The sequence below is a fragment of the Geotrypetes seraphini genome, chromosome 2 (genome assembly GCF_902459505.1).
Source record: "Geotrypetes seraphini chromosome 2, aGeoSer1.1, whole genome shotgun sequence".
In the NCBI taxonomy this organism is placed as follows: Eukaryota; Metazoa; Chordata; class Amphibia; order Gymnophiona; family Dermophiidae; genus Geotrypetes; species Geotrypetes seraphini.
The window spans coordinates 80259491-80287154 of NC_047085.1; the positions used below are offsets into that span (position 1 = coordinate 80259491).

Here is a 27664-nt window from a genome sequence, read left to right on the forward strand (position 1 = left end):
TTGAACAAAAGATGATAAAAAGATATGAAATCTAGGATGAAACCAATGAAAGAGAATTTTAAGCTAGTGCCACCTACTACAGCAATTATTCAGTTACTACCAGGCTCCAGGGGAAGTACCATTGTCACTGAGAACTAGAAGTTACTTTCTATCACTGGGGCTCTATTATCTTATTTATTTTTCTGTACCCAGGGGAGCTCAGAACGGCTTACATGAATTTATTCAGGAGATTAAGGGCTCCTTTTATCAAGGCGTGCTAGCGGGGTTAACGCATGCGACGTTTCATCACGCGTTAACCCCGCGCTGGCCTAAAAACTACCGTCTGCTCAAGAGGAGGTGGCAGCGGCTAGCGCGGCCGGCGGTTTAGCGCGCGGCTTGATAAAAGGAGCCCTAAGTGACTTGTCCAGGTCACAAAGATCCGACACTCCAGCGCAGACTTTGCGTATCTGGAGGTGGGTAGGGAGAGAACAAATCGGCTTTGAATTCATTCTACAGACTTTGGAAAAGGCCAGAAATCAAATCTGTAAATGAAATTAAACTGTAGGAAGGCACAGTCATAGGAGCCAACGTTTCAAAATGATTGGGGTGCTAAACTCAGCAAACCTGAATGGTCCCCGATCTGAGTATTGAAGTTGGGCCCCTGTGGCCGCATTGCTCCCATTTATCGCGTTGGTGATGCTCACCCTCTTTACCAAAGCGAGCCCGCCAAAGCGAAAAAAAAAGCTGAACGCGTGGCGCTCCTTCCAGCAGCTGCCGAGGGGGGGCGCTCTAAGGGAGTGCGGGAACGTACCTTGCGCCACCTGCTGAACCGCCAGCATCGTGCCCGCCACAGCGTCGGCCGCCAGGTTCGCCTTCAGGTCGTAGGCGGGCAGCCACTGGAGCACGGGCAGCCTCCGCCGGCACCAGCGCAGCACGTGCTGCCCGCGACCCCCCTCCATCCTGAATCGAGCGGGCTTTGCTCGGGCTCAGCGGCTCCTTTCCCGCAGCCGCTGCTGCATCCTTGTCCTTGCTCCGTGCTGCCTTGGGCTGCAGCTGCTCCCGTTGCCTGGTTCCTCCTGCCAGTGGCTCGGCTTGCTTTGTGCTTTCATTCCCAGGTGCTTGCTAAGGTAAGGGTAGAGGCGGGGGCTCTGAACGTGTGGGCTGAGCCAGCTACAAGACAAGTCTCACAGCTGAACTAACCACAAGTTAGCATTGTGGCTTGGATCAGGCTTTCCTCTGATGCAGAGGAAGAAGGGAAGGCACCAATGGTGGGAGCTGGGTTTTAAGATTCTTCCCGGGCTTACTTACCAAGGATAAAATGAACTTACTTCTGTCAGCACACATTTATTTATCAAGTTTCAAGTTTATTTAAATTTGATAAATCGCTTATTACATACTAAGCGAGTATCTACTTTTGCGAGGCGGGAAAAAGAAGCTTCCAAGTTACAAAAATTCAGAGGACCTGTAAGTGAAGGCAAGAGCATTACAGGGGGGGGGGGGAAAGCTCACTAGAAATGTTACAGTATTAATCGTATAAATTCACTGACAGCCAGTTTGTGGTTGTAACATATGTGCTAGCTTTGCATAGTTTCAGGATGCAAGGAGTCTTTGGCCAAAGAAACAAAATATCCTCAAACTGGTATTTCCTCTGAATTTGCCAAGCACACATAAGCAGTCTGGCAGTTCTTTGTGTGTCAAGATGCTTTAAACCGGTTCTTAAACTCTCTCCTAGAGCCCAACTAAGTTTTTGGAATTCCTACAATCAGGGCTATTTTTCAGATGGTACGCAGTAGTGGCACCTTTTACCCCTGCCCGTCAATTATATCCCACAGTCCCCCTAACATATACATTGTAGAGGGATAGAGCAGATTGTTTTATGGCTTCCTGCTTGCTTCAGGCCACCCACACAGCAGGAGACACAAGAGCCAGATCCTTTATTGTATCCAGGGACTGATCATTTGTATAATGTTCAATCTTTATGAAATGTTGGCACCTATGGCTAGATTGGGCTTCCCTTGCTACAGGCACTAACCCAGCCCACAGATATACCAGAGCAAAGAGAGACACAGAGTCAGCATTGCAGCATACTTTTCAGCTCCTTTTTTTTTTTTTTTTTTTCAGTCAATGCACATGCATGGAGAAACAAGTGTGCATCTGTGTGACCTCACCTGTGCTATTAGTTTGCTTCCTTCATCTCCTGCCCAAACCCAAGCCCCAGAAGCTACTGGAGCCATGGATTCATCCAGGCAGCTGAGGGAGATTGGATAGAACCTGGAGCAGAGAAAGCATGGACCACCATATCTTATCTCCCTACCCAAGCTGCACAAGGTACAAGGTAGAGAGTACATGCTGCAGACTGCACTGGAGTTTGGTTTGGACTAGATAGTCATCGGTGTGAAGGAAGCTGTGTGCATGCTTCTGTGATGGGAGAATGTTTTCCCACAGTAACACTGTCTGCATCATACCAGGGACATAGCCAGCAGCACATTTTTGGAGGGCCCAGGGGTGGACCGAGTGCTATACCAGAGGTTCTCAACACGCTGTACATGTACACCAGGGGGTATGTGCACCATTGTTAGGGGGTACACGGCACAGTGCTGTAAGTTTCCTATCCTTCTTCTGCCGTCACATAGTTCCCCCTTGCCACCATCGTCTTCTCTCCCTAGCCCTCATGGACTAACAGTGGCAGCTCACTGTGCTTTTAACTTCCAACACAGCTACCACTAGCGTTACTTTAGTGATTCCATCAGGCAGCCTCAGGGCCTTTGCTAGGCCGGCCTGCCTCCAATGATGCAACTTCCTTTCCTCAGAGGCGGCCTTGGATAAACTGCCACTTTGCTGTAAAAAGGTTGCCAACCCCTGTGCTAGGGGGAAAAGAGGTACTGCTGGACATGGGGAATGGATAGGGAGAAGTGCTGCTGGATAAGGGAGGAGGGAAAGGAAAGGGAAAAGAGGTGAACCTAGCAGGAGGGGAAAGGAAGGGAAAGGTGCTGTTGGACTTGAAGTGGGGGAGGGAGAGATGCTGCACACTGCCTGTTGCAAACCCGGATGGAGGAAAAATGTTGCAGTAGGAAAAATGAGGTATTGATGCCACCTTTGTATAAGATTCTGATGAGACCTCATTTAGAATATTGCATAGACCGCACTTTCAAAAAGATATACTGTTCAACGGCTCCCCCTTCTGCTTCTATTCCTTTCTCTCCTCTCTTCTACCTTCCAAAGTATTTAGATCAATGCTGTCTTGTTAAAATGTTTATTTTATTTTTATTTTTCCTCTAACTCTACTTTTCACTTCTCTATTACCCTCCAGGTACTTTAGTTAGATTGTGAGCCTTCGGGACAGTAAGGGAATTTTTCAAGTACCTTTCTTATTTCTAATCTTAATGTATATTTTCTGTAAACCGCTTAGAACCTAACGGATGTAGCGGTATATAAGAAATAAATTACATTACATTACATTACATTACATTACATATAGACAGGATGAAGTTGGTCCAGAGGAAGTCTACTAAAATGGTCAGTGGTCTTCGTCATAAGGCGTCTAGGGACAGACTTAAAGATCTCAATATGAATACTTTGGAGGAAAGATGGGAGAGGGGAGATATGATAGATGTTTAAATATCTATGTGGCATAAATAGGCCAGTCTCTTTCAAATGAAAGGAAATTCCAGGGTGAGCAGGCATAGGATGAAGTTAAGAGGTGATGAGCTCAGGTGTACAGTAGTCTAAGGAAATACTTTTTTTACAGAAAGAGTGGCAGATGTGTGGAATAGTCTCCCGGTAGAGGTGGTAGAGATAAAGACTGTGACTGAATTCAAGAAAGCGTAGGACAGGCATGTGGGATCTCTATGGAGAGGAGAAGATAGTGGATGCTGTGGATGGGCAGACTGGATGGGCCATTTGGCCTTTATCTGCCATCGTGTTTCTCTGTTTCCTCTTCTCCTTAAGAGACCCACGTGACTGTCCCATGCTTTCTTGAATTCAGACAGTTTGTTTCTATCACCTCTATTGGGAAAAAGCAGATACCCCATCTCTCTGTCATACTTAAGTGTATCCAGCCTCTGCTTAAAGGTTAGAGTCTAAAAAGCAGCAAAATTTTAAGAAACATTACAATGAAGGTGGGAAAGGAGAAGGGAAGAAGAACTAGGTAGTATCAAATAACTCTGCCCCTCATCTTTCCTCTTTTGTTGCTATATACTGTTCCTTAGGGCAAACTTCTCTTATTGCAAGTCTATAGCTAACAGATCCTAGAGGATAAGCAGAGAAGTCAGGTCCCCACACAACACAGGGCTGGAAACATCAATGAGACCAGGCTCAGGCCCTTCCCCACACCCCCAATACAGCAGTGGATCACTGCTACCGCCCCTGAGCACTTCTACTACTACTTATCATTTCTATAGCGCTGTACATTAAAACATTCAAGAGAGAGTCATTGCTCAGTAGAGCTTACAATCTAATGAAACAGACAAACAGGACAAGTAGGGGGGGGGGGTCACCTGAGTGCTTCACAACCTAATAAGTTTCCAGAGGGAGGAATGGCCTAGTGGTTAGAGCTGTTGCCTCAACACCCTGAAGTTATGAGTTCAATCCCATCCTGTTCCTTATGACTCTGGGCAAGTCATATAGCCCTCCATTGCCCCAAGTACCACAGTTTCATTTCATTTTAAAAATTTGTTTATTGAAGGTTTTGGGGGGTTTAGTTTTTTTTTTTAGAAAAAATAATAAAAACAGAAGTGAAGAAGGAAATTATACATCAAACATGTTACTTATGTCAGAAAGGAAGCATCGAGGTAACAATAAGCATCCAGAAATAATCTATATAAGCATATATATGAAGCTATATAAATGGAGAAATACATCAAGCACACATGGAGACCTTATGAACATGACATAACCTAATGAAAACAATAAGGCTAGTAGTGAATTAGGGTCAGCTTTGATATAAAACAAGCAAACCAGTTGGAATGACCATATAGATTAGGAATGAAGGGATAAATTCCTAAGTGGAGACCATATTTTATTAACTTTGTATCCTCTATTTGTAAGTGAGTTAGTTTTACATTCATAATTATGAATCATTAATACCGCTGCCCACCGAGTCTAAGATCGCCTGGAAGCACTGGATGTAGACAGGCATACGTATACTAGAAGATGTTATATCAAATGGGAAAATGCTTGATTTTTCACGACTGCAACAGTCTTTTGGTATTTCAAAGTCTCAAATTTATAAGTGATTGCAGTTGAAGGAAGCCATTCAGAAAGGGTTCCCTGTGGCGAAATTTAAAAAATCATTATAGCATGCAGGTCCTGTGCTTCCAGACAGATTTGATAGGACATCAGGCCACCCGTTGGTATAAAATAATATCTGAATTCCTGAATAAAAAGCCAAAAACTAGTCTTAGGGACATTTGGAGCATTGAAATAAAGCAGCATATTTCTGCATTTCAATGGCCACGAATTTGGACTTGGAGGATGAGATGTACAGCATCAGCATCTATGAGACAAACATGGTTTTTTTTTGTTACATAGACGTTTCTGGACCCCTGTTCGTTTACAAAAATTAGATAGTTCTAAATCTAATAGATGCTGGCACTGTCATCTTGATGTAGGGACACTGGATCATCTGTTTTTCTATTGTCCTTTGATACTTAACTTTTGGAAGTCAATATGGGGACAGATTAATACCATACTGGAGGCATCAATTCCATTGATATATGAGGTAGTTATATGCAGAACGTTATTGCATATTAAGACCCCCATGGACTGCTATAAATGAAGGCTTTTTCTAATTATGACCGGGATAGCCATGCAAATTATTACTCACAATTGGAAGAATTGGGATCACCTTAGTTTTCCTTTTTAGTGGGCGAGTTTATGTTTAACTTATTAAAATGAGAAAATGAATGCTGACATGCTGGGGCATAATAAGATATTCAAATTAGTTTGGGGTCCATTGACATCTTTTGTAGATTTGCTATAGTTGTCCTTTATCTTTATCTTCCATTGTTTTTTTACCCACACATCCGGGGGGGGGGGGGGTGAGAATGGGAGGGGGTTTTGGTTTGATATTATTCCTGATGGTAATGATGGATGGGGGAGGGAATTTTTATCTTTTGTATAGATACTGATTGATTATAAGTGCTTGGTTGATTATCATTATTTGTATATAAATTGTATTGTACGTTTTGTTGGCATTAAAAACTAAATAAAGTAAAAAAAAAAAATACCATTGCCCACCAGAAGGAAGTGTTTAGTGACTGGGCAGATTTCCGATGTGAGAGAACCATTTGTATAGTAAGGGCAATGAAAATGTCAAATAATTTAGCTTGCCATTTGTCCAGGGCACCCAACAGAGCAGGAGAGTGAAAAAGAACGACGTCAAAAGATATTGGGGAAGTAATAGGAAGCAGAAAACATATGGTGTTCCAAACAGATTTCTAGAACAGAAAGATAATAGGGCAATCATATATCATATGTTTAAGGTAACCTAGATGGTTATTACATTGCCAACATTTATTTGAATCTATTAAATGAGCCCTATGTAGTTTGCTGGGGGTCCAAAACGCTTTGTGAAAGATAATAATAATCAGTTTATATACCGCAAGGCTGTAGAGTTCTATGCGGTTTACAATAGTTTAAAAACAAACAAACAAACAATAAAAGAAGTTGAATAGAACTAAAAAAATTAAAAGACAATAATTTGAGACACTAAAATGATCAAAATAGTGCATAATAAAATTTTTACGAATTAGCTGCCTAAATACTTCGAAAACAGATGTTTTTAGATGTCTCCTAAATTCCCCATAAGTGTCAGTATGTAGAAGCAATTGTTCTAAATCCTTACCCCATAACGCTGCTTGATATGAAAAAAGATTTTTATGATGTTTTTTAAGTTTACATCCTCTAACAGGCGGAAAAACAAAATTCAGATGTGAGTTTCTCTTATGTGTGTTGGTTGCAAAAGAGAAAAGCTCAATTATATATTTGGGAGCTAAACCAAACAAAGCCTTAAAACAGAAGCAACCAAACTTAAACTTCACCCGCGCCTCCATTGGCAGCCAATGCATACTTGATAGGAGGGTGTTATGTGATCATATTTCTTCAACCTAAAAATCAGCCTGACCGCCGCATTTTTTACTATTTGCAATCGTTGCATATTCTTCTGGGAAATTGCCAGATAGGCAATATTGCAATAATCATGCCGGCTTAGTATAAGAGACTGTACCAAAACTCTAAATGATGAAACATCAAAATACCCCCTAACGGACCGAAGCTTACAAAGAGTAAAGAAACCCTTTCTGACCAAAGAGTCCACCTGGTTCTTCATAGTCAAGCACTGGTCCAGTATTATTCCCAAAACCTTAATGGTAGATTGAATAGAACAGCTGAATTTATTTATACGCAATGATGTTTTAGTATCAAACGGGCGCGGTGAAGCTACAAAAAAACTTTGTTTTTTTCTGAGTTAAGTTTCAGTCTAAATTCAGTCATCCATTGCTCCATTAGACCTAATACTTCTGTTGCTTTAGGAATAACTTCAGAAAGAGAAATAGCAAATGGAATAATGATCGTAAAATCATCTGCATAACTAAACAGCTTTATCCTCAGCTGGGACAATTGTGCACCTAATGATGACATATAAACGTTAAAGAGTAATGGGGACAATAGTGAACCTTGCGGAACACCAGATGAATTATTCCAAATACCTGAAAGATCATTATTGAAACGATAGGTGTGAGACATGAGAAAGCCCCAAAACCATTCTAACACCTCTCCTCTAATACCAATAGCATCCAAACATTGGTATTAGAGAAAATATAAGGATTGCATTAGGCTAGTAAATAAAGTGGGATATTGTGAGTATTGGAAAAAATATAGCCATTGATCGTCCTCCCCCATCCAGGCAGACTCAGAGGTCCAGAGACATTTAGGACAAGAGGCAATAGTAGAAGAAGGAGATATAAAATTTATAGAACAATGAAGAGGTGTGTCCTTGGGAAATGCCAAGGCAACAGAATTCCAGAAATTTGGAAATTAGAGGTGTGTTTGAGTGCAAAGGCCATTTTGGATTTCTAAGACAGTGTTGTAATTGGAACCATCTAAAGAATTCCATGAGGGAAGGCCACATTTGGATTGTAATTGTTGGAAAGATAGGAGGGAGTTATTATGTATGAGTTGGTTGAGATACCAAATATGTTTTCCTATCCAGACAGCCCAACAGATTGGCTTTCTACCAATATTAATACCAAAAAGGGGCAGAAAGAGAAAGTCTGCATGGGGAAGGAGAGGCTTTGTCGAATGCTTGAATAGCATATTTTGTAAAAGTAACGGTGTCATGGCAAGAAAGATGTTTTAGATTATTTTGAAGGTGGATGCATTTTAGTGGAATAGGGGAGGTTAGATAAGATTCTATGGTATACTATGCTGTTAGGGTTGAGCCCTGAGGATGAGGATTTTGCAGTCTGAATTAAGAAGGGAGATGTGTCTGTAATTCTCAACTTTGGTAATGTCCCGTCCAGGTTTCAGTAGAACTACCACCAAGTACCACAGTTAAACTGTAAGCCTGCTGTGACAGATAGGGAAAATACTCAAGAGTACCTGATTACTATTCAATGTATTGTAAACCACTTTGGCCCCCGATTCTCTAAAGTTTGTGTTTGTGAGGAGCGTCAAAAAAGGATCCAAGCAGTTTACAATATATAATTCAAAACAATTCTGAAAAAAGCTCCATTCAAAAATAGAAAAGGAAAAAAAATAAATAAAAGGTTTTTTTAAAAATTACATAATATTCCATCCATAACAGTCAAATATCAATATCAAAAATTAACTAATTAATACAAACTAAAATAAATACAGATTGCAGTCCGACTCATTTCTTAAAAAAAAAAAAAAGAGAATAAATACAGGTTGCAGTCCCAAACAGCCTGGAGATGGGCTGACCAGCTTGCAGGAATAGGGGCTGGGGTGCCATTGACTGGCTTGCAGGGGTGGGAAAACTGGCTGGAGTCATGGGCCAATTGCCTTGCAGGGTACAATTGGGGGTGAGCATTTGCTTGTCTTTTGGGTGGTAAAGGGGGTTACTGACTGCTTTTCAGGGGGAGGATAGGATCTAGGGATAGACTAACTCACTTCTGGGCTACTAACTTGAAGGGGGGGTTGACTGGCTTGTAGAGGTAGGGGCTGTACATAAGAACATAAGATTTGCTGCTGCTGGGTCAGACCAGTGGTCCATTGTGCCCAGCAGTCCGCTCATGCGGCGGTCCTTAGATTAAAGACCAGTGTCCTATTTGAGTCTAGCCTTACTTGTGTATGTTCTGTTCCAGTAGGAACTTATCCAACCTTGTCTTGAATCCCTGAAGGGTGCTTTCCCCTATAACAGCCTCCGGAAAAGCGTTCCAGATTTCTGTCACTCTCTGGGTGAAGAATAACTTCCTTATGTTTGTACGGAATCTTTTCCCTTCTAACTTTAGCGAGTGCCCTCTTGTTCTCTTCACCTTGGAGAGGGTGAACAATCTCTCTTTCTCTACTAAGTCAATTCCCTTCAATATCTTGAATATTTCGATCATGTCCCCTCTCAGTCTTCTCTTTTCAAGGGAGAAGAGGCCCAGTTTCTCTAGCCTCTCGTTGTATGGCTTCACTTACTTGCTTGATGGAGTGGTGATAGGGGCTGGGGTTTGGCTGACTGGCTTGCTGGATACAGGCTGAGAAGGGCTGATGACTGGCTTGCTGGAATAAGGACTTGGGGGGGGGGGAGAGACTGATTGCTTTGTTAGGAAGTGAGGGCTAGTCAAGGAGCAAGGAGATTGGATGTCAAAAGGGAGAATGATTTTTAAGGGATAGGAAATAGGAGAAAAGGTGAGCTAGCATAAAGAAAAAAAAGACTCCAAACTACTCAAAATATTGTTTCTGGCTAGCACTAATTCAAAAACATAGATTTAGAAATGAATAACTTGTAACAAATTACACTTTAATATTATACTGCTTTCACAACTCAGCTCTGAATGCTGAAAAAGAATAAAGCTATAGTTGACTATGTATAAACAAACACAACTTGCCTGTAAATAAATATTTTTTTCTTAATATTGAACAATCAGATAATATTAATCATTGAAAACAATGCAAATAAAGAATGGTCTCATCCATTACCGGGCTAGGTTGATCATGTTTCAAATCACTGCAATGGCAAAGTACTGGTATTCCTCATCCTTCTGTCTATAGCAATTGTATGAACAAAGCGTAACTTTCACAGGTATGACGTGTGCATCACCATACCGCCTTAATGTCTTCATATTCTTAAAAAAATAATAGTTGGAAAATGTAATAAAGAATAGTATTGTGGATTCTACATGCATTTGTTCATAAATTTTAAAAAAGGGGCTCTTTTATTAAACCACATTAAGCATTTAGACCTGGGTTCTATAAACAATGCTTAAATTGGTTGGCACCTATAAAAACAGTGACAATCACTTTTAGGTGCCTTTAACAGAATCCCGGCTACCGGTGACTAATAAAAAAAACCGTAGGCACCAGTAATGTAGGCCAGAGTTTTAAAGGCCTACATTTCTGGCACCTAAGGTTTTGGAGAATTGTACATAGCAGTGCCTAGTGATGCCTAATGTCACCTCTGCCCCTAAACATGCCTACTTTGACCTCAGGGACCACTAGGCACCATGCTATAGGCAAGATTCTGGCACCTACCCCAGCAGACACCTAATGGTGCCTACTTTGAATGTGTTTTTAATTGATTTTAAATGGCACGTTCACTTACCGTGCCAATTACAGCTGATTAATGCAATTGTTAGGTGCTGGTTGCAATTTAGGTACCTAATTTAGGCATCTAACCTTTAGTGCCTTTTACAGAATATGGCCCTTACTGTGCATGGCAACTGCTAATGTAGAGCTGCATTAAAGGGTTTTTTGGTCATTTATCAGTTACTTTGCATTAAATGCCTTTTGTATCTGGAGTGTGGCATAGGCAGAGAGTGGGTATGGAAGGCATGAGGTAGTTAACATGCTGTGCTTACCGCACCTGGAGTTAACACAGGACCACTTACTATCTCTTAAATAGATACCACGCTTTAATGTGAATGCTAATACACAACTTGCAATAAAAAAAAATACCGGGAACACTTGCAATAGGTGTTATGTTAAATTTGTAGCTGTCATGTGATAATGTACGACATTAAGCCGTGTTAACTCTAAATTTTACCTCAGCTTAGTAAAAAGGCCCCTAAATGTAAATGAAACAAAAATTCTAACATCAGTACTCTGTTCATTTGATATTTGTGATTAAAGATAACTGTTTCAAAGGTATTTAAATGAGCAAGAGAGGCTCCTGCCCAGCTACAAAGCTTCTGCCTGTCTATTCACTGATTTCAACAGTATTTAACTAGATCAGGGGTGGGCAACTCCAGTCCTCGAGGGCCGGAATCCAGTCGGGTTTTCAGGATATCCCCAATTATGCATGAGATCTATTTGCATGAACTGCTTTCAATGTACAGTATATTCATTGGGGAAATCCTGAAAACCCGACTGGATTCCGGCTCTCGAGGACCGGAGTTGCCCATCCCTGACCTAGGTGCTTTGTTATAAAATTACCCTCTAAATATATAGGGCATAACTTTGAATAAGTCATCTATACTAGTTTTCTTCAACCTTTTGACACCTATGGACCGGGGGAATAAAATAATTATTTTGTGGACCAGCACCGGTCTGCGGACCGGCAGTTGAAGACGAGGGTGCATGGGTTAAGTCATACCCATCTCCACTCATTCTCTGCCCCAGACCTCACCCCCCATAATGGTACCAATTGTAACACCATTTTTTCCATTAATTTTTCATATATACACACAATATAATTGTATTAACAACACATAATGGTTAACCACAAAATTAAAATACACAAAGCACACTGTATGCTTTTTAACATTCATTCCAACCAGAAACAGATAACCCCCATGCAAATGCAGGACCAAAAACTAAAAAGTACTAATATTTATAAACAAACCCTTAGATGCAAGACTCTGCAAGCAGTACAACCCTAGAGGAAATGCATTTCTTCCTAAACAGACAAATCAATCACTAAATAAAAAACGCAATCACTAAATAAAAAAAATAAAAGCATTTCCCCTACTGTTGTTGTCTCTCTCCCTCCATGTGCCTTGCCTTCTGGCCTACCCCCCGGTGTTATCTTTGGGCTAGTCCCCTGTGCAATCAATGCAGTGTCTTCGGGCCGGCTCCCTGAGTGCTGCATTGCACAAAGCTGTGGGCAGCGGCTCCTCGCGCGCGTCCCACACTTCATCTGGAAGCCTTCCCTCTGACATTGTGATGTCAGAGAGAAGGCTTCCGGTTCAGGCGCAGGCCGTGCATAGGAGCCTTTTCCCATGGCTTTGTGCATTGCAGCACTCGGGGAGCTGGCACGAAGACGCCACGTTGATCACACCGTGAACTGGCGGCTGAAGAACGCTGTCTTGGGCCCGATGGACATGCTGGCCCTGTGGACCGGCAAAAAATTTCTGTGGACCGGCACCAGTCCACGGACCAGTGGTTGAAGAACACTGATCTATACAACACAATAAGCATTTGGGTCAAGGTTTGTAAAACTAGTCCAGTATTTAAAAAAATAAAAATAAAAAGACTTGGTGAGCACCACATTTCTTGTGGAAAGATTAGGTTCTTACCCTGCTAATCTGCTTTCTTGTAAACAGGAATGGTAGTCTTGACCAGTGGGTCAAACCCTCGTCAGCCACAGGGTTGTAGAGAGCCCACTGTTTTGTTTTCATGCTCCACCTCCCATCACTCTGGGATAAGCTCCACCCCCTGAATTGGTACCAAAGCTTCTAGCAAAGGTACAAACAGAGAAGGGTGTGGGAAACTCCCTGAAACTACATAAGTCTGTTCTAATCTAAATACAAACAATGCTTTTAAACCACTACGAATGAAACAAATAAGGTGGAAATTAAAGGAGCCACCTACTTGTGTATCATCTGCACTAATAATTCTGTTGTTTAGTATTTGCAATGTCTCATGTGAGTGAATTCCTCTTCATTCCTAGCCCTACCGGGCAGGTGATAGAAACAGGACATAAGAATAGCCTTACTGGGTCAGACCAATGGCTGTCTTCATGGTGGACAATCCAGGTCACTAGTACCTGGCAAAAACCCAAATAGTAGCAACATTCCATGTTACCGATCCAGGGCAAGCAGTGGCTTCCCCCATGTCTGTCTCAATAACAGACTATGGACTTTTCCTCCATGAAATTGTCCAAACCTTTCTTAAAACCAGCTACGTTAAAGCACAGTTACATACCGTAACAGGTGTTATCCAGGGACAGCAGGCAGTTATTCTCACATGTGGGTGACGTCATCCACGGAGCCTAGATGCAGACAGCCTCGCAAGCAGACTTGCTTGAAGAAACTCAGAAATTTCGAGTCTGTCACACTGTGCAAGTGCCCTCCGGCCCTTCACAGGGCACGTCTCCTCAGTTCAGATATCTAGCAGAGAATCCAACTAGGGGAGGTGGGTAGGTTGTGAGAATAGCTGCCTGCTGTCCCTGGATAACACCTGTTATGGTAAGTAACTGTGCTTTATCCCAGGACAAGCAGGCAGCCTATTCTCACATGTGGGTGACCCCCAAGCTAACCAGAATGGGATGATGGGAGTGTTGGCAACTTAGGAAAACTAGGGACCTCCCTTCCCTTCAGAATCACCGAGCTCTGGAACAACCTTTCCTCCCCTCTAAGGAACATGAGCTCCCTCCAACTTTTCCGCAAACATCTGAAGACCTGGCTATTCTAAAAAATCTGACTCTTTTTCCATCTATGACATCCTAAGCCCTCAAAAAACTCTTCATACTTGGTCCTCTAACCCGTCATTGTAGCTCCTTTCTTTCCCATCTCCTGTAAACCTCTACCTTTCATTGTAGTTCCTTTCTATCCCATCTCCTGTAAACCGTGCCGAGCTCTACGAATGTGGAGATGATGCGGTATACAAACCTAAGGTTTAGTTTAGGAGAATAAATTTTGTAATACTCTCTGGCCAAAATGGCCATCCAGTCTGGAGAAAACATCCAGACAATAATGAGAAGTGAAAGTATGAACCGAGGACCAAGTAGCAGCTTTGCAAATTTCCCCAATAGGAGTGGATCGGGGGAAAGTTACTGAAGCCACCATGGCTCTGACTCCACTCTGTAGATGCAGTCCAGCATAGCAAAAAGAGATACAAGCAGCCATCCAGTTAGAGATGGTACGCTTAGAAACTGGAAGTCCCAACTTGTTTGGATTGAAGGAGTCAAAGAGTTGAGGAGCAGATCTGTGTGGTTCGGTGCATTCTATGTAGAAGACCAAAGCTCATTTACAGTCCAGAGTATGAAGAGCTGATTCTCCAGGATGAGAATGAGGCCTTGGAAAAAAACACTGGAAGTACAATGGATTGATTGAGATGAAATTCTGAAACCACTTTAAGTAAGAATTTAGGTACAGAGGACCACCTTGTCATGATGGAAAACAGTGAAAGGTAGATCAGCAACTAAAGCTTGCAGCTCACTGACTCTTCGAGCAGAGGTGAGGCAATGAGAAACACCACTTTTCAAGTGAGATATTTCAGATGAGCCGAAGCCATTGGTTCAAAAGGAGGCTTCATCAATTGAGCAAGAACAAAGTTGAGATCCCAAACCACTGGAGGCGGTTTGAAAGGAGGTTTGACATTGAAAAGTCCCTTCATAAATTTGGAAACCACTGGATGAGTAGATAGGGGTTTCCGTTTGATAGGCTGATGGAAAGCAGCGATTGCACTGAGGTGTACTCGAATGGATGTAGACTTGAGGCCAGAGGTAGATTATTGCAAAAAAGATAATCCGAGACAGAAGACAAGGAGGCATCTTGAGGCTCCTTGTTCTGAGAGATGCAACAGGTAGAAAATCTAGTCCATTTTTGGTGGTAGCATTGTCTAGTGGCAGGCTTTCTGGAAGCCTCTAAAATGTCTCAAACAGGTTGAAAAAACTGAAGAGGAGTTATGTTGAGAGGTACCAAGCTGCCAGGTGGAGAGAAGTCAGGTTGGGATGAAGTAAAGATCCTTGACTCTGTGTAAGAAGACTGAAAAACTGGTAGAAGGTATGGCTCCCTGCTGCTTAGTTGAAGTAGAAGGGAGTACCAAGATTGCCTGGGCCACCAAGGAGCTATCAGAATCATGGTGGCATGATTGGTCCTGAGCTTGACAAGAGTCTTGAGAATCAGAGGAAATGGAGAAAATGCATACAGGAAGAGATTAGTCCATTCCAACAGAAAAGCATCTGCCTCGAGGTGATGAGGAGAATACATCCTGGAGCAGAATTGAGGCAGTTTGTGGTTGTGGGGAGATGCAAAGAGATCTATCTGAGGAGTTCACCACTGAGAAAAAATGTGATGAAGAGGGGAGGAATTGAGTGTCCGTGAGGTTGCAGAAGACGACTCAATTTGTCCGCCAGACAGTTTTTCTCTCCTTGAATGTAGAAAACTTTCAGGAAGGTGTTGTGAAGAATTGCCCAATCCCAAACCTTCAGAGCTTCTTGGCAAAGGGGGAAGAGATCCTGTTCCTCCCTGTTTGTTGACATAGTACATGGTGACTTGGTTGTCCATCCGAATGAGGACTACCTGGTCATGAAGAAGATGTTGAAAAGCTTTGAGAGCATTGAAGATCGCTCTGAGTTCCAACAGATTGAAATGACACTGACGATCCATGCTGTACCAATGGCCTTGAGTACAGAGACCGTCTAGGTGGACCCCCCAAGCATAGGTCAAGGAATCTGTCATGAGAACCTTCTGATGAGGGGATGTCTGAAACAGTAAACCTCTGGAGAGATTGGAAGAGAGCATCCACTAGCAGAGAGACTATCTCAATGAAGGAGTGACTAATGTGTCGAGAGAGTAGTTCGCAGGCCTGCATCCACTGATATGCCAGGGTCCACTAAGGAATACGGAGGTGAAGTCTGGCAAAAGGAGTCACGTGAACTGTCAAAGCCATGTGACCTAGAAGTACTATCATGTGTCTCGCTGAGAGTGAAGAAAGGGAAGACACTTTGTAACACAGCTGAAGAAGAGCATCCAGACGCTGCTGAGGAAGGCATGCTCTGAACTGGATAGTGTCCAGGATAGTTCCGATGAACTGTAGATTCTGAGAGGGCTGAAGGTGGGATTTGGGAAAGTTGATTTTGAATCCTAAGCTTTGTAGGAACCACGTAGTCCGTTGGGTCGCTACAGTAACCCCCTGAGATGTTGAATCTTTGATGAGCCAGTCATTCAGGTAGGGGAATACTTGCAGCCCATGGTTCCGTAGAGCTGCTGCTACCACCACTAGGCACTTGGTGAACACTCTGGGAGATGATGCCAGGCTGAAGGGTAGCACTCTGTATTGAAAATGCAGATTCCCCACCCGAAATCTAAGGTACTGACGGGAAGTCGGATGAATGGGGATGCGAGTGTAAGCCTCCTTGAGATCTAAAGAACATAACCAATCATTCTGATCTAGAAGGGGATAGAGAGATGCCAGGGACAACATGCAAAATTTTTCTTTTACCAAAAATTTGTTGAGAGCCCTGAGATCCAGTATGGGCCGCAGATCGCCCATCTTCTTCGGAACTAGGAAGTAACAGGAGTAAAAACCCCTGCTCTGCTGTTCCAAGGGAACTTCCTCGATGGCATGGAGATGAAGCAGAGCTTGAGCTTCCTGAAGAAGAAGGCGGTCTGGGATGGATTTGAAGGATACTCTCTTGGAGGAAGCTGTGGTGGAATCTGAGTGAAATGAAGAGAGTATCCTTCCATGATTATTGACAGCACCTAGAGGTCGGATGTAATGGTCTCCCATCGATGGTAAAAATGATGGAGATAACCTCCTATGGGGAGAGGGGAGGACAGAAGCAGAACGATGGACATTATGCTCTGTATGAGACAGTCAAAAAGGCTGAGAAGCCTTGGGTGTAGCAGAAGGCTTTCTGTTGCTTCTGCTGTTGTTGTTTCTTAGGAGGTGCTCAAGTGTAAGATGCTGCCCTTGGAGGATAATGTCTCTGATAGGATGGAAAAGGTCGAGTAGGCTTTGCAGGAGCTGGCTTAGGCTTTGGTCTGACGATAGAAGCAAAGGATTTTTCATGTTCAGTCAATTTCTTGGTGGCGGCCTCTATGGATTCATCAAAGAGATCATTGCCCTCACAAGGAATATTAGCCAAACGATCCATATCGATGGTGCGAAGCCAGGCCAGACGGCACATCGCTACTGAGAATGCAATAACCCTTGAGGAAAATTCAAAGGCATCATAAGATGACTGAAGAAGATGTAACCTGAGTTGTGCCAAGGTAGCAGTGACTTGCTGAAACTCCAAAAGTCTATGCGGACCAAGGTCTTTAGAAAAACCAGGGAGTATATCAATCAAGTACTTGAAATAAGTAGTGAAAATAAAGTTATAATTTAAAACCCTGGAGACTATCATCGAATTTTGATAAAGACGATGGCATGCCCTAATGTTACATTCACTCAATCAATATTGGGGTAGTTGAAATCAGCCTCGGAGTTAAAGCAGCCCTGACATGTATTGTTACACTGGATTTAACCACTAAATGGGGTCTCCTCTAGGGATTAACAGGCACTTTGGAGGAGTTCGTGCTGGAGGAGTTTGTGCCTGCAATTGTGGATTGAGTGTGGAAAGTACTAGTGACCTGGATTGGCCTGAGAACGAGCTACTGGGCTACCATTGAAACATGATGGCAGATAAAGGCCAAATGGCCCATCTAGTCTGCTGCCCATCCGCAGTAACCATTATATCTTTCTCTGAGAGATCCCACGTGCTTATCCCAGGCCCTCTTGAATTCAGACACAGTCTCTGTCTCCACCACCTCTTCTGGGAGACTTCCATTCATTTACCACTCTTTCTGTAAAAAAGTATTTCCTTAGATTACTCCGGAGCCTATCACCTCTTAACTTCATCCTATGCCCTCTCATTCCAAAGTTTCCTTTCAAATGAAAGGGACTTGGCTCATGCACATTTACATTACATAGGTATTTAAACATCTCTATCATATCTCCCCTCTCCCGCCTTTCCTCCAAAGTATACAGATTGAGATCTTTAAGTCTATCCCCATACGCCTTATGATGAAGACCACATACCATTTTAGTAGCCTTCCTCTGGACCAACTCCATCCTTTTTATATCTTTTTGAAGGTGCGGCCTCCAGATTTGTACACAATATTCTAAATGCGGTCTCACCAAAGTCTTGTACAGGGGCATCAATACCTCCTTTTTCCTACTGGCCATACCTCTCCCTTTGCAACCTAGCATCCTTCTAGCTTTCGCTGTCACCTTTTCAACCTGTTTGGCCACCTTAAGATCATCACATACAATCATACCCAAGTCCCGCTCTTCTGTCGTGAATATAAGTTCTTTACCCCCTTAAACTATACCGTTCCCTCTGGTTTTTGCAGCCCAAATGCATGACCTTGCATTTCTTAGCAATAAACTTTAGCTGCCAAATTTCAGACCATTCTTCAAGCGTGTCTATTCTATTGTAGATTTTGGTATCATTCGCAAAGAGGCAAATCTTACCCAACAACCCTTCAGCAATATCATTTATAAACATGTTAAAACAGAACCTTGAGGCACACCACTGGTAACATCCCTTTCCTCAAAGCAATCTTTATTGACCACATCCGCCCTTTTCCAATCCTCCGGTACCACTCTCAACTCTAGAGACTCATTGAAAATGCACCTTTGCTTTCCTTACTACACAACCAGCCTCTCTTAACTTTTCCAGATATTTTTGTCTGTCTTCCTCTTTCTGCAATCTTTTGTAGATTATGAAAGCTAACCTCTTATTCCTTACCTTCTCAGCTACTATTTTTGAGAACTAAAGCTGCCTTCTTTTCCTCTTACTTACGTGCCTCATAAAAAGGTTTGGCGCCCTTACAATTGCTTCTTTCAGTTTTGCCCACCGCATTTCCACTCCTTCCAGACATTCCCATCCAGAAAATAATTAATTCACATAAACCCCCATCCAAACAAAGTTTTTCTAAAGTAGACAATCTTTGCTTTTGAATGAGCCCTCTCTATAACCATTTTAATATTAAATTGTACCATGCAGTGATCACTAGATGCCAGATGATAATCCAATGTAACATCAGAAACACTTTCCCCATTTGTAAGCACTAAGTCCAGTATGACCCCATCCATTACCAACTGCTGGAACAGTTCTCCATGTAGATAATCCAGAATCTCCCTACTTCTAGAACAGTGGTCCCCAACCCTGTCTTGGAGGACCACCAGGCCAATCGGGTTTTCAGGCTAGCCCTAATGAATATGCATGAAGCAGATTTGCATGCCTGTCACTTCCATTATATGCAAATCTCTCTCATGCATATTCATTAGGGCTAGCCTGAAAACCCAATTGGCCTGGTGGCCCTCCAAGACAGGGTTGGGGACCACTGTTCTAGAAGACCCCGCAATGGGGATACCCCAATCAACATCCGGCATGTTAAAATCACCTATTAGCAAGACTTCCCCTTTTTAGATATATTCTGAATGTCTAATATTAAATCTCTATTTACTTCTTCCGTCCGTGAAGGAGGTCTGTATATCACACCAATGTAATATTTACCGTTCTCTCTTTCCAAATTGATCCACAGTACCTCTTCCTTGCCCTGCAGATCCTGCAATTGTGTGGCTTTAATATGATCTTTAACATATAACGCTACTCCCCCTCCTTTTCTTCCTACCCCGTCTTTCCTGAACAGATTATAGCTCGGTATAACTACATCCTAATCATGGTTCTCTGTGAACCATGTCTCTGTGATCGCCACTATATCCAACTCCTCTTCTTCCATCACAGCTTCTAGATCCAGAATCTTGTTTCCAATACTTCGAGTATTAATATATACTGCTTTCCAGACACTGTATTCAGTGATTTACTTACCTGACGGCTTATACTCACCTGGGAGCTTGATCACCCTGCCCCATCACTTCTAGCTTAAAGCCCTCTTCAGTAGATTAGCCAGCCTACTGGCGAAGACACTTCTTCCCTTCTTTGATAGATGCACACCATCCCTGCTCAGCAGCCCTTGGAAGATCATCCCATGGTCCAGGAAGCCAAAACGCTCTGAATGACACCATCCACGTAGCCACGTATTCATCTCCAGGATGCAAGCTCCTCTGCCCTGGCCTTTACTCTCGACAGGGAGGATGGATGAGAATACCCGATTACTTCACCTTCTCTCCCAGAGCCACAAAGTAACTTTTGACACGTTTGCAGGGGTACCTGGCAGTATCATTAGTGCCAATGTGGATGAGCAGCATCAGATAATAGTCGTCAGACTTGACGAGTCTCAGCAAGCTTTCCGTAACATCTTGGATTTTGTTACCAAGCAGGCAGCTTACCTCTCATGACATCATGCCTGTACCCCTCAGAAGGGAATCGCAAACTACCACTACCTAGTGGTCACGGATCCAGTAATTTTGGGGATTTCAAGTTTTGGTTCTTCCTGTCCTTGGGATGGTCTCATCTCCTCCACATCCAGAACAGCATACCGGTTCTTCAGTTCAAGGGTGGGGGGTGGGGGGAGTCACAGTACCATTCTTGTAGTGTTCCATAATCTGAGTCCAGCTGCCTTCCCTCAGCACAGCCTCTTCTTTCCCACTACTGGAAATCTTTGACGCCTCATGAACCATTTAATCGATGTACCTCTCATTTTCTCAGATGCTTCTCAATCTTGCCACCTCCTCTCTCCGTTCTTTTACTTCCTTCATGAGAGATTCAAGCTGAAGACAGCTTGTACATGGAACTACTCCCTCTGCCTGGGTAACATTTTCTGTCTGCACAGAGACAGAAGCTAAGATGATATGATGTTTCTTAGCCATACTGTGGTGCAGAAGAACTGACACCTGGAAGAAAAAAAAAAAAAAAAAGAAAGGACAGAAAAATCCTACCAAAGTAATGCCCTGTTCCAGAGGTGGGCCTGATCCTCTACAACCTCTCTCTTAGAACTAGGTTTACTGAGGGTTAGACACTAGGCCAGCATTCCTCCCCTCAAGGGTCACCTGTGGAGTCTGATCTCTTAAGAAAGTTCTCAGAGTTCATTAGTCTGACCCAGTAAGGCTATTCTTATGTTGTTATGTCTTTTGGCATCAGCATGGGTGGAACAGACCACAGGATTGGAGCTAAATACTTTTGGGATGTTTCTAATTGTATTACACAATTGGATGTGCTTATGACTCTGGATTTGAGACCATTGGAAAATTTCTGGTTTTGAACTTTACATTTCCACTGTGAGCTGTTTTGTGTCTTTAACTGAACTGCTTTCCATTGGAGTGGATACTTTGTTTTCTAAGATTGAAAATTCATATCTTTTTTCTTTGCTAATTGGGCTGCTCCTATTGTTGGACGAGGAAGATATTTGCACAAACATTTTAATGATCAATGATAACTAAAGGACTTACTCACTTTGCAGCTTATTTTGATAAGTGCCTTGGTGTAATGTGAGGTCTTTTTTTTCCACCACATGTTCTGTGCCTTGAAATCCTCTACTTCAATAGAAGAGGATAAGGTGGTATGTGTATATAAGTGATTCTAAATTATCCTGCCAAGTTGACATTGGTAGTTGAAATCACCCATAATTACTGTGTTACCCAGTTTGTTGGCCTCTCTAATTTCTGATAACATTTCAGCATCTGCCTGTTCATCCTGGTCAGGCAGACAGCAGTACACTCCTATCACTATCCTTTTCCCCCTTACACATGGAATTTCTACCCATAGGGATTCCAAGGTGTGTTTCTGTTCCTGTGGAATTTTCAGTCCATTCAATTCAAGGCCTTCCTTAACATTTAATACTGTGCCTCCACCGATTCAATCCACCCTATCACTGCGATATAGTTTGTACCCTGGTATGACAGTGTTCCATTGGTCATCTTCCTTCCACCAGATCTCAGAGATGCCTATTATATCTATCCTTTCATTTAGTGCAATATAGTCTAACTTTCCCCATCTTGTTTCTTAGACTTCTGGCATTTGCATACAGACATTTCAAACAATGTTTGTCATATCTATTTACAATTTGCTCAGCAGTTGGCATGGATAATTTGCAATCTTTAAAATAAGCCTGCTCAGTATTTAAGGAAGCCTGGTCTATTGTGGCCTCAATTGCAATCTCACTATCGGGATACTCTCTGTCTTCCCTTTTATGATGATATCTTTTAAAGATAAATGCTGATCTAGATGTGGTGGCGATTTCCTAAAGTTGGTTCACGGACTCTCATGGGTGGGATATGGCTATACCGGGTTACAACTTAATTCGTCAAGACAGGGAGGGCAAGTTAGGAGGAGGGGTAGCGCTATACACTAGGGAGGACATTAAAACTACGAGAATCACGGAGGTTAAGTACACCGGGGAATCCCTCTGGGTAAACCTAGCCAGAGGCAAAGAAAAGTTTCTATATCTTGGTGTAATATACAGACCACCAAGACAGATGGAAAACAAAGACATAGAATTAATCAAAGATATAGAGAATATCACTTTAAGGGGGGACACTGTTCTGCTAGGGGACTTCAACATGCCCGATGCAGATTGGAACACGCTCACAGCAACAACCAGCGCCAGCAGAAGTCTATTATCCACCATTATAGGCGCACAACTCAAACAACTGGTATTAGAGCCCACTAGGGTGTAGAGCTGCAATTTGCTCAGTCTTTCTTCGGGCTAAAGGGTCTCCCGTACGAAGAAAGACTGAGCAAATTGCAGCTCTACACTCTCGAGGAGCGTAGGGAGAGGGGAGACATGATTGAGACATTTAAGTACATCACGGGACGGGTAGAGGTGGAAGATGATATCTTTCTTCTCAGGGGACCCTCGACCACAAGAGGACATCCGCTCAAGCTCAGGGGAGGGAAGTTTCGTGGAGACACCAGGAAATACTTCTTCACGGAAAGAGTGATTGAGCATTGGAACGAGCTTCCAGTGCAGGTGGTCGAGGCACGCAGCATCTCAGACTTCAAGAACAAATGGGATACCTATGTGGGATCCCTACGAGGTCATGCCAAGGGTTAGGGTCACTAGGACTGAATGAGCGGGTCAGTAGAGTGACAGTATAATTACAATTATTCTTTAGGGGGTCAGTAGATTTAAGAGGGTGGGTAAATAGTGTGGGCAGACTTGATGGGCTATGGCCCTTATCTGCCGTCATCTTTCTATGTTTCTATGTTTCTAGGGCACAGGCGATTCTGGACCTGGTACTCACCAATGGAGAAAGCGTATCTGAGGTCTCGGTAGGCAATAAGTTAGCCTCCAGTGACCACAACATGGTATGGTTCAACCTCAGGAAAGATTTCACTAGATCGAGTACGACAACAAGAGTACTCAACTTTCGAGGCGCTGACTTCAAACGCATGAGAGATTTCATCCATCACGCTCTACAAATCCAAGCTGTGGCCGATAATGTGGAGGACATGTGGTCAACCTTGAAATCTACCTTACATGCAGCAACGAACCGATACATAAAATCAGCAAGCAAACGGCGAAGAAACAATAGACCCCCAATGGTTCACCGCAGAGATCTCAGATCTCGTTAAAGAAAAGAAACTAGCATTCATTTCCTACAAACATTCAGAGACAAGGGAGGCTAAATTGGAATACAAGGCCAAGTCTACAGTGGTGAAAGTGGCAGTCAGAGAGGCCAAGCATCAAGCTGAAGTAAAACTGGCAAGGAACATTAAGAAGGGTGACAAATCCTTCTTCAGGTATATTAGCGACAGAAAAAGAAACACTGATGGGATAGTGCGCCTTAGGAAATCAGATGGGAAGTATGTAGAATCAGATTCAGATAAAGCCGAACTACTAAATGAATACTTCTGCTCGGTCTTCACCTGCGAGACACTAGGGTCCGGTCCACAGTTGCAGGCAAAGCAAAGTTCAGAAGACCTGTTTCGGGATTTTGAGTTTACTTCCGGAGACGTCTACGACGAATTCAAGACTCAAGGTGAACAAAGCCATGGGCCCAGACAATCTACATCCCAGGGTGTTCAGTGAGCTCAGGGATGTCCTAGCGGAACCGTTATCCGTACTCTTCAATCTATCCCTGAGCGCGGGAATAGTCCCCTTGGACTGGAAAACAGCTAATGTCGTACCTCTGCACAAAAAAGGTTGCAGGACAGAGGCTGCGAATTACAGACCGGTGAGTCTCACATCGGTAGTGAGTAAACTCATGGAAACACTCATCAAACGCAAATTAGACATGATACTAGACGAGGAGGAACTACGCAATCCCCACCAACATGGATTCACCAAGGGTAGGTCCTGTCAATCCAATCTCATCAGTTTCTTTGACTGGATAACAAGGAACCTGGATTTGGGAGAGTCCCTGGACGTCGTGTATGTGGACTTCAGCAAAGCTTTTGATAGCATCCCCCACCGCAGGCTATTGAGCAAGATGAAATCGATGGGATTAGGTGAAACACTTACAGCATGGGTCCACGATTGGCTGAGTGGTAGACTTCAGAGGGTGGTGGTTAATGGTACCATCTCTAAAATGTCGGAGGTGACCAGTGGGGTGCCGCAGGGCTCGGTCTTGGGCCCGATCCTTTTCAACATATTTGTAAGAGACATGACTCAGGGGCTTCAAGGTAAAATAACATTATTCACCGATGATGCCAACTATGTAATATTGTGGGTAATGGCAATCTGTCCGACAGCATGACGCAAGACCTGCTTTTATTGGAACATTGGTCCTCGACCTGGCAGCTTAGCTTCAATGCTAACAAATGCAAGGTCATGCACCTTGGCAACAATAATCCGTGCAGAACGTACACATTGAATGGACAAACCTTAGCAAGGACTGCAGCACAACGAGATTTGGGGGTGATCATCAGCGAAGACATGAAAACGGCCAAACAAGTGGAGAAGGCTTCATCCAGGGCTAGGCAAATGCTGAGTTGTATCCGGAGAAGTTTTGTTAGTCGGAAGCCCGACGTCCTAATGCCTTTGTACAGAACCATGGTGAGGCCTCATCTGGAGTACTGCGTACAATTCTGAAGGCCACATAACCGTAAAGATGTGCTGAGAGTCGAGTCGGTACAGCGAATGGCCACCAGGATGGTCTCGGGGCTTAAAGATCTATCATACGAAGAAAGGCTGAATGAATTGCGGCTATACTCTCTCGAAGAACGTAGGGAGAGAGGAGACATGATTGAGACGTTTAAGTATGTCACTGGTCGTATCGAGGTAGAAGATGATATTTTCCTTCTTAGAGGACCCTTGGCCACAAGAGGACACCCGCTGAAAATAAAGAGCGGGAAGTTTCATGGTGACACCAGGAAGTACTTCTTCACTGAAAGAGTGGTTGACAGCTGGAATAAGCTTCCAGTACAGGTGGTCGAGGCCAGCAGCATGCCAGATTTTAGAACAGATGGGATGATCGTGTCGGATCTCTACGAGGGAAAAGGTCATCAGAGAGCGATTAACTAGGGGGGTGAGTCAATGGAGTGGGCAGACTCGATGGGCCTCGGCCTTTTTCTGCCGTCACTTTCTATGTTTCTATGAACCATGCTCATTTGAGCGACTGTCGGCCTCCCCCAGTTTCTAATTTAAAAGCTGCTCTATTTTCTTTTTAAATGTTGACACCAGCAGCCTGGTTCCACCATGGTTAAGGTAGAGCCCATCTTGGCAGAATAGGCTCTCCCTTCCCCAGTATGTTGCCCAGTTCCTAACAAATCTAGAACCTTCCTCCCTGCACCATTGCCTCATCCACACATTGAGACTTCAGAGCTCTGCCTGTCTCTTGGATCCTGCGCATGGAACAGGGAGCACTTCTGAAAATGCTACCCTGGAGGTTCTAGATTTTAGCTTCCTACCCAAGAGCCTAAATTTTGGCTTCAAGAACCTCCTTATCGCATTTCCCTATTTCATTGGTACCCACATGTACCAAGACAGCAGGTTCCTCCCCAGCACTGTCTAAAATCTTATCTGAGTGACATGTGAGGTCCACCACCTTCGCACCAGACAGGCAAGTGACCAAGCAATCCTCATGTCCACCAGCCATCCAGCTATCTACTTACCTAATGATTGAATCTCCCCTATAACAGTTGTCCTAACCCTTCCCTCCTGGGAAGAAGCCCCTAAAGACACATCATCAACGTGAGAGGACACTTCATCTCCTGGTGGGTAGGTCCTGGCTACAGGAGTGTCTCCTACTTCACCAGGGTGACACTCTCCTTTAAGAAGACCTCCCTCCTCAGAGGCAGTATAAGGCTGCTAGAATGGAGGTGGGAATTCTTTACAACCTCCCTGTAGGTCTCATGTTCCTTTCTGTCTTTCTTAGCTCCTCAAAGTCTGCTACTCTAGCCTGAAGTGATCGGACCCATTCCCTGAGTGTTAGGAGTTCTTTGCACCGAACACACACATAAGACCTCTCACCACCAGGGAGATAATAAAACATGTGACACTCAGTGCAAAACACTGGATAGACCCATCTTGCTGCTGGATTGATGGCTGCATCGTAATATGGTGATCTCTTTGTTAAGTTACTAAGTAAGTTAGAATATGTATACTAAGTTCTCCTAAGATTGCTAGTTATATGTTATGTTATGGTATTGTTTAATTTTTATTATTATTTTGTAATGTTGTAATTGTTAGGTTACCCTCCAAAGAGTTCTTAGACTGTTTCTTAAGAGCTAATTACTTTTTAGCCTTCTAATTGGTTCAAGGAACTATAAATATGAGATCAGGCCAGGGGTGAGTCGGTGGGAGTTAAACACTAAAGAAAGACTTTCCTCAACTGCTATCTGTGCCCTAATCTGATCTTCTTTTATGCTCTGAAATGCAACCAATAATACTAATGTAGACTAAAACACTTTTTTATATTAAAACCGTAACAGAGACTCTATAACCTGTTAAAGCCCTAGTTTTACCTTTTCCCAAGTTTGAATGCTAGCAGAAAAGATATTCCAATGGAGTTTTTCTTCTCCCTTTTAACTGAACTGGTTTTAATAATGACCTCATCAATACCACTTCACTGAAATTATTTTTTGAATTGAATAACTCAAGCTTACATTGCAAATCATAGAATCTAAAGATATGAATAGATAAATTACCTTTCTCATATCCATAAACTTCACACATTCCAGCCATCTGGTTATAAATTCTTGTCCGCATGCCGTACATACATTTTTATGAGAAAGAATATTCCAGGCTTCAGGACATTTTTTGATGGCTTTTTGTAGAAAGTGGTGCCCAATTTTGATATAGTTAAAAATATATCTTGCAGCCATTTCCTAGCACATTTTGAAAACACAGATTAGCATTCTACAATAATGATTTTTATTACATGTATTTGTTCAATAATTTATATCATCTTTAGACCTGTTTAATAAACAGCTTAAACAGGTATTAAAATACTATTCACACAGGAGTGTGTGGTGCAATGGTTAAAGCTACAGCCTCAGCACCTTGGGGTTGTGGGTTCAAACCCAAGCTCATTGTGACCCTGGGCAAGTCACTTAATCCCCCCCATTGCCCTAGGTACATTAGATAGATTGTGAGCCCACCAGAACAGACAGGGAAAAATGCTTGAGTACCTGAATAAATTCACGTAAACCGTTCTGGGTTCCTTTGGGAGAACGGTATAGAAAATTAAATAAATAAATAAATTCATGATAACATGAACATTTTCCCATTAATGTGAACTT

At 43.0% G+C, this 27664-nt stretch overlaps 2 protein-coding genes and 1 long non-coding RNA gene across 3 annotated transcripts in view; 1 reads left to right on the forward strand and 2 right to left on the reverse strand.

The window, feature by feature from the left end:
- Positions 1-1213, reverse strand: part of SLC26A7 (solute carrier family 26 member 7) — a 178562-nt gene extending 177349 nt beyond the window's left edge. The window contains exon 1 of the mRNA XM_033933334.1: positions 791-1213. Coding sequence (XP_033789225.1) covers positions 791-938 — 148 coding nt within the window. The 5' untranslated portion in view covers positions 939-1213. The remainder of the gene's footprint in view (positions 1-790) is intronic.
- The window catches only part of LOC117355179, an 88795-nt gene continuing 62099 nt past the window's right edge, over positions 969-27664 (forward strand). The window contains exons 1-2 of the long non-coding RNA XR_004538318.1: positions 969-1106; positions 2101-2307. This is a non-coding gene — a long non-coding RNA (uncharacterized LOC117355179). The remainder of the gene's footprint in view (positions 1107-2100; positions 2308-27664) is intronic.
- LRRC69 (leucine rich repeat containing 69) overlaps positions 9613-27664 on the reverse strand; it is a 91848-nt gene continuing 73796 nt past the window's right edge. The window contains exons 7-8 of the mRNA XM_033933335.1: positions 27071-27250; positions 9613-10271 (exon numbers count right to left, since the gene is read on the reverse strand). Of these exons, the coding sequence (XP_033789226.1) occupies positions 10146-10271; positions 27071-27250 (306 nt within the window). The 3' untranslated portion in view covers positions 9613-10145. The remainder of the gene's footprint in view (positions 10272-27070; positions 27251-27664) is intronic.